Source organism: Pyrgilauda ruficollis, unplaced genomic scaffold (assembly GCF_017590135.1).
Source record: "Pyrgilauda ruficollis isolate IOZ18807 unplaced genomic scaffold, ASM1759013v1 scaffold95, whole genome shotgun sequence".
NCBI classification, from domain to species: Eukaryota; Metazoa; Chordata; class Aves; order Passeriformes; family Passeridae; genus Pyrgilauda; species Pyrgilauda ruficollis.
The window spans coordinates 347,713-355,067 of record NW_024531599.1 but is presented as its reverse complement, the minus strand read 5'-3'; the positions used below and the strand labels follow the sequence as shown (position 1 = coordinate 355,067).

At 57.3% G+C, this 7,355-nt stretch overlaps 1 protein-coding gene across 2 annotated transcripts in view; it reads left to right on the top strand.

Annotated features, from left to right (window-relative positions):
* The first annotated feature begins 1,277 nt into the window (after positions 1 to 1,277).
* Positions 1,278 to 7,355, top strand: part of LOC121365396 (adenosine receptor A1) — a 32,319-nt gene continuing 26,241 nt past the window's right edge. Inside the window, exon 1 of one of the 2 annotated variants that reach the window (XM_041489552.1) lies at positions 1,278 to 1,562. In XM_041489552.1, the coding sequence (XP_041345486.1) occupies positions 1,437 to 1,562 (126 nt within the window). In that variant the 5' untranslated portion in view covers positions 1,278 to 1,436. Of the gene's footprint in view, positions 1,563 to 6,863; positions 7,294 to 7,355 lie in introns of those variants that run through there. The other variant, XM_041489553.1, reaches the window with a different exon arrangement.

Sequence of the window (7,355 nt, the reverse complement as noted above, 5' to 3'; positions counted from 1 at the left end):
CTCCTAGCTGCCTGCTAGGAAAAATGCCTTGAAAGGCGAAATTATGGAACCATGAGGTTGTGACCGAGGATAAACCCTCCGTTCCTTGGTCAGGTCGCTCGAGGGTCCCATGAGACCTGAGAGGCTCAAGGTCTACGGCTCCGTGCAGGAGGAACGGCAGAAGGAGGGAGGAGGGATGCGGGAGGGATCGAGGAGAGATGAAGGAGGGATGAGGGAGGGATGAGGGAGGGATGGCAGGAGGCATCAGCCACCGCCGCTGGACGGGAGAGGGCACCAACAGACCGGTTATCCACAGCCGAGCCCGGATTTAGGGATGCACACCTCAAGCCAGAGACCGAAAGCATCTCAGACCCCTTTGAATCCCCCTTTTATAGGGGGAACCCGCCCTTCTGCCGCAGGATACAGGGTGGGGCTCCTGGCAGCTGAGAGGGAGGATCAGGATTTGGAAACCGTGGGGTTTTTCCCTTGTATCCAGATCCAGTTCTCCAGCAGGGATGATCCCAGCTATTTATTTCCAACCCCCCCATGGGAGAAAATCTCGTGGTTTGTTTTTTCCCGCGGCGTAATGACCCCAACAGGTGCTTTTCCTGCCTGACGGCCGAAAATAGCTCCCAAGGTTTGGCTTCCTGCGGTTCCTGCTCCGTCCCAGTTCCCTCATTCATCTTTTGGGCCAAAACATCCTAATCCAGGACGGTGAGGCTTCAGGAAAGTGGAGGGACTTCCCGGAAACACTTTCCTTTGTGTTTTCCTGCTCATTTGTGGATGAAATTGTCCTGGAGAAGGAATTTTTGGCCTCAGCTGAAGCAGACACATTTGCCCCCAAATCTGTTTTGGGGAGCAGCTGGCTTTCTTCCCATAGGGAGGGACAGGAGTGTGATTTGAGGGGTTCCCTTCTCTATTTCTTCTTCAGCAGAAATATAAAATAATATCAATCATGTCAATAATTAACAATCAAATATTAATAATTTAATATAATATACAACTAATATTATAGTTATAGTTATAGTTATAGTTATAGTTATAGTTATAGTTACTGTTACTATTATCTTTTTCTATTTATTCTCTTTCTCCTCTGTCCCTCACAGGATGTTCTTTCCCAGTATCTGTGTCCCATCTGGTTCCTTGGGCTCCACGGATTTAATTGCTTTTGGGAAGTGCAATGGCTGGGGTAGGGGGGAGTCCCATAGCCACCGGAGTTCACGTTGGTCCCTGCCCTTTCAAGAGCATTTATTTAGGAATGTGAAACTGGGAGCCCCAGTTGCCCTGGGGATGGGAAAGTCCCTTGTCCCCAGGAGGGGACCCTGGGCTTCTTTCCCAATTTCCCAGTTTTTTCCAGTGCCTGGGTACCTTTTAATCCCAGGGGATCCCCAGATGTGCAACATCCCAGCTCCCCCCTCCCCGTAATGTTTTGGGAAGGGTGAGCTGGTGTGGGTGTCATGGGCACACATCGGGAGGCTCCTTCCCTGCTCCATCCCCACCTGCCCGACCTGCGTGGAGGAGACAGACATGGATGGCAAACACTGCTCCAGCCAAGGCTTTTCGTGGAAAGGGCTGCTTCTGAGGTAAGGAGAGGAAATTTGGGGTTACCGCCTGTCTGGGGTCTCTGCCTTTCAACCTGGTGCTTTTCCCAGCCTTTCCCAGCAAGGGAGATGCGGTGCCTGCATTCCCCCCCGCCCCACCCTCTGCTCCCCCAGAGCTCGGAGAGAATCTGGGGGATGTCAGTCCCCCAAAACTGCAGCCGCCCAGCTGACACCCCTTGGCCTGGCAGCACTGATGGACCCCCCTTTTCCCTCCCCTCCAGCCCCGGAGCCGTGCGGTACCGCTGTGGCAGCAGCTCCGGGGCACCACCGAGCGACCTCCCGGGCACAAATTCCTGCGGGGCTCCGCAGTGCGAGGCTGGGTGACCCCGGCCCTGCCCCGGCTCCCCCAGGCCTGGCGAGGAGGGGCTGCACAGGCAGCAGAAGCCTCCGCGCCCCGCGGAGCCGATGCACCCCGAGCTCGTGGCCGGGACTTCTGGCCCCACGCTCCCGGGGAAGGCGCCCGGCTGTGGGAACATCTCCCCGATCGTCCCGGCTGCTGGGACACTGCGGGATGTCACAGGTCTCGCTTGCTGGGACACTGCGGGATGTCACGGGTCCCGCTGCAGCGTCACCGAGCCGCACGAGCCGTTCCCCGGGGATCGGCCGGGACGCTGCTTTGGCCGGCGCTCGGACTGCTCCGGCGGCGTTTGTGCGGCTCTGGGGCCGCGGGGGAAACGATTGCAGAGGGAAGAGGAGAAGTAGAACAGGGCAGGAGGCGGATCCCCTGTGCTGATAAGAAATTGTCCAGGTCTTCCATAGGAATCTGCAGGTTTAGGCGTGTGGGAAGGGTTTGAACAGCTTTTCCTACAACACGGAGAACCTACTCAGTGAATCGCTGTCCTGAATTAATTTCAGGATACAAAAGAATTCGCCTTAAATTGGTTGGAAGGCAATAATTTGGGCAGCAGCAGGGTGCAGGGCTCAGAGGCTGCAGGGGCTGGGTGGAAGAAGAGCTTTCCTCTTGGAGGGTGGTGAGATGGTTACAGTCTGTGAGAGCCTCAGTGGGGGGAAGAGCTCCGTTACCAAACCCGAGAGCTGTAAGTGACAGCTGGAAGCTAAAAGCAGGGAATTTAAAAATAGAAATATGGGACAAAATGCTAAAGTGAGAGATATGGGCTTAGGGAGCAGCAACCATGGTTTCTTTTTTGCCACCTCTCCCTCCTCACTCAGAGCCACCAACCCAGCCCAGCCCAGTCCTCCTTGGACATTTCCCACTGTGGCTGTCACCGCTTCATCCCGGTTTTCTCCTTCACCCCAAATCCTCATTTCCAACCACCCCTGTGGTGTCCCCAGGCCATCACAGGCCCAGGTCTGGGGGTGGCCCTGTGCTCTTCCAGCCACAACACACGCTCAGCTCTTCATCCCCTCCCCAATATTTCCCCAAAGATCAATCAGGAAATTATTTTACCATCTCTGAGATCCATCAAGGGAAGTGGTTCCCCTCATTCAGCCCTTGTAGCAAACCAGAACTAACATTTTTCCTTTTACATTTTTGTCCCTCACAGCCTTTTCTTTCCCTTTCTTGAGCAGTCACTGTTTCATGCCAGTCTTTGCCCCGGAAGGATCTGTCATCACTGCTGGCTGTTCCAGAGCCCTCACAGCACCCAGCTGCCCCCTCCCTCCCCATGGCACAACGGGGCTGGAGACAGCAGGCAGCGTCCTGCCCTTCCACAGGATACTGCAACTGAAACCAGAGGCCAAACAGCCCTGGGTTTGTTCCAGGGGTGGCCCTGGAGAGGGGGCAAAGGGTTTGAACCATCCTCGAAACTGCTTGACAGGATTGGAAAGGTTTAACCCCTTCCTGCCCCACAGAGACAGCTGGAAGCGGTGGCAGGAATAGCTCCTGGCCCTCAGCCTGGCTCGATAACACTCCCGGGGCTCCCTGGGGAATAAAATAATTCCAGTGTGGTGAGGAACAGGCAACAGTGCCAAGGCAAATGGCCCGGATTGGGGTGTGGGGGCGGGCCTCGGGACAGACCTCTGCCCTACCCCACTGCCCTGCCAGGGACGGCGCTGCCAGAGCTCGCTGGGCTCCGATCCATTTTCTCTGCCACGCAGTGATGTCTCAGCAGTTCCTCCCTGACAGGGCAGCACAAAAGCCTGGCAATATCCTGTTGTGCCAAGGCATCCGGCACAATGACCCATCTGCCTGTGGGCAGCATCTGGCTGGCACCTGGCAGGGATCCGAGTGGGGCCTGACCCATTTGGCTGCTGTGGGAATCTGCAGTATCATGGATGTGGCATCTCCCCAGGCTGGAGGGAACTGGGGCACATCCTTATGCCAGCACGGGGCTGATGGATCACAGGCACTTCTCAGGACTCAGTTTCTCCCTCGGTGCACTGGTAGCACTGCCAGCCCCCTTCCCAACCTGCTTGGAGTGACCGGGGTGGGATGTGCTCAGTGGGAATGGGCAGTCCACAGGGAAACAGCCTTTCCTTTATCCACTCTCTGGGATTTGCCCATTTAAGTTACCTTCTGGGATATTTTCTGTGCTGTGTCATTGCTGCTGAGCATCTCCTGCCAAGTCCAGTTAGGGATGCACCACCCTGCAGAAGTCTGGGGCTCCTTGCTCCCCAGATGGCTTCCCAGGGCCGTGTGTCCCATTAAATGGGAGAGAAACTGAGCACAAGTCACAGACCAGCTGTGTCCTGAGTGAGGTCCCCAGGGCTCTGTGTCACTGGCACACACAGAATGGTGGCCCCAACAGTATAGGGTGACCATCACTCCAAAACATCTCAACACAGTGGAGGCCTTCTTGGAAAAGCTCCAGGGTTTCCCTTTGTTTGATGCTTCTCTTTGCCTTGTGCCATCCTGTGTGGACCCACCAGACCGTGGCACTCAGGGGATCACTCATCCTAATTAATGTCTCTCAGAGCCATCAGCCCTCCAAGTGCACATCCCTGTGCTGCTGGCACCACTCACACTCCTAATTAACTTTCCTAGTTAAGAGGCCCCTTTCCATGACCAGAAGTGCTGTGGGATGGTCACCATGATGAAGAGGAGGAGAAATCCTCAACTTCTCCTGCCCTGATTGCCCAGAATGGCACCATGGAGCTGCTGTTTGTGCAGGTAAACTAAGGCAGGAGGGGGAAGCTCACACCCCAGAGAAAAGCTGAAGAAAGATGGGCAGAAATAACTCCCCATGCCCTGACTTGTCTCTCTGGGAAAGCATTTCTTGCCAGGCCCTGGGGGTTCAGTCAGGGTTTGGTCTCATCAACCGGCCCCAACATGCCACAGCCTCGGGTGCATCCCACTGGCATCAAGCCAGACATCAACCATCCCCTCCTGCCATGGCCACAGGCTGCTCCTGTCCCCAGCTCACAGGAGCTGGTGCAGGAAGCCACACCATGCCCCTTGTTTGTCCCACTTCATCCCACCCCTCCCTGTGTGATGCCAAGGGTATTTATCTGTAGCAGCATCATCCAACACCTTGTGGTCTTCACAACCCATTGCAGCTGTCAGGACATTTTCTCCTTAAAACCACCAGAAAGAGCCTGGCAGACTTGAATAACTTTCCCAGAAAATTATTTTTCATGGGTTTTTAAGGAATCCCTGACACTCTTCAGACACATCCCCAGCTTGGTGTCAGCAGAATGAGCTGATGATCCCTCTCTATCAGGAATGGGCTCTGTATCAATTTGGTCATCCAACCCTTGCAGTCTTTGCCCATGCCCTGGGACACTTTGCTTGGGCTGGTGAGAGAGCTCAGAAACCCTCTGGTAGGTTCACAGCCAGCAGATAACACAACAGGGGGTGTTATGTTTGGCATAACATGGGGGGCTTTAGGGTTGCTGCTAAAATTGAGCATTCAAGGAAAAAAATCCAGGGAGGGAGAACAAACTGCAAATCCACAAAGGAAAAGGAGTGGTTTTAATCTCTGTTTGGGCCATTTGCATACAATTAGGCCGGGCCCTGCCTGCGTTTGCTTCCGCATTGCACTCCCGTGAGGAACCTGCTGGTTTTCCTGCCCTGCTCCCAGCCAGAGGTTGATTGCAAGGACACTCCCCCTGGGAAGGTGGTGGGCGAGGGGTTTTGGGCTCTCTGGGAATGCCCTTTTCACTCTCAGTAGCCCATCCTGAGCACCCCCATCCCACCCCTACCTCTGGATTTATGCTCAGCCATAGGGGGCATCACTTTTCCCTGCAGTGGAGGAGGTGTGAGGAGATGCTGCAGGATGCCAACGCTCCATAAATAGTGCTGTTTACAGGAGCTTGTGAGCCTCGGTTTATTTTTCTCTCTGCACAGCAAACAGATCATTCAGACCAATCTAAGCTCACCTCGCCCTGCTGCTGGCACAGCCCAGTGCCCAGAGGTGGCACAATGCCACAGTTCCCAGACAGTCCTAGGATGCTGGGACCCCCAGCTCTTTGCTGGCCACTTGCCCAAGGGGGAGAGCAGGCACCCCATGGAACAGCAGCTGATGGAAAATCAGCCCTGGATTGGGATGGTCCCACAGCTGATTCCATCCCTGCTGTGGGGTGTGCAGTCTCTGATGAAGACAGGGATGAGGGGCAGCCCCAAGGGGCAGATCCAAGGGTTGGGACATCTCTCACAAAGCAGAGCAGAGCAGGGGACAACTCCAGTCCCAAGTCTCTCTAGAGGAGGGAGAAAGGACTGGGAGAGGTGCAGATGGGGGTTGGGAGAGACCCCTTGCCCCATGTCTGAGGTCGTATTCCTTGCAGCATTTGGATAAACCAGCCACACTCCTGGGAAGTGATTTATGTAAGATGAGCTTTGCAGGTGCCTGGCGCACATCCGGAGGTCCCTGGAGGGAGTGGGGGGTTCAACTCCATCAGTGAGATCGAGCCTGCAGACCCATTCTCTCTGTACTGCCTGGCCCGGAGAGGGGAACTGGGGGGTGACCATATTCCCCCAAACTTCTCCTAGAACCTTAAAGAGTGTCTGGTCCAGTCTCAGCAGCAGTTCGGGGCCGCCTTGTGTGGACAGACCCTTCCCCTGCCGCAGGGACACAGCCCCCCCCCCCAGCCCGGCGGGTGCAGTACGGAGGATGCAGAGCGCTTTCGGGGTCTCACTCCCCGCCCACCCCCGCAGTGATTTTGAGTGAGGCAGTGCCAGCCAGAGCCCAGGCGAGCACCAGAGCTTCTTGAGGCCGTTCGGGTCTGACTTGCGGTCCCGACGCCGTCCTGGGGCACAGCCCCGAGCGGCGCTGCCCGTGCCGGGGACGGGCCGGGTCCTCGCCCACCCCAGCTCAGGCTCTGCCTCCGCCCTTCCCCTCCCGTCCCGATCCTCTGCTCACACCCGACCTCAAAAACCGGTTTTAGCGTTAAACCCGGAGCCCGACTGGTGGCGGCAGCGTTGGGGCTGGGTCTGGCTCCGCTGCTCCCCCCGCTGCCGCCTCTCCCCGCTCCACCCGGTCCGGCCGCCTCCGCCCGGCCCCCTCGCACCCCCTCCCCCGGTCCTTCCCGGTGCCGGCGAGCCCCGAATCGGGTCAGTCGCTCTTTAAAGGCTGGAAGGCGGCACCATGTGATGCTTCGGCTCCGGCGGGGAGGGGGCAGCGCCTGCGGGAGCCGAGCGGTGTCGGGCACCGGGGACCGAGCGCAGCCCCGGCGGCCGCGGCCAGCCCGGTCCCCGGCGGCCGCAGGGTCCCCCCGGCCGCCCCCGGCATGAGCCCCGCCTTGCCCTGGGGGGAGACAGCGCTGGCTCTCTGAGGGTGAGAGCACCCCAAAACAAGCCCTGTGTTTGCAGGACAAGGTGAGAGGGGTCGGGGCCGGGCGGCGGCTGCCGGGACTCGGGACTCGGGTGACTGCAGGAAA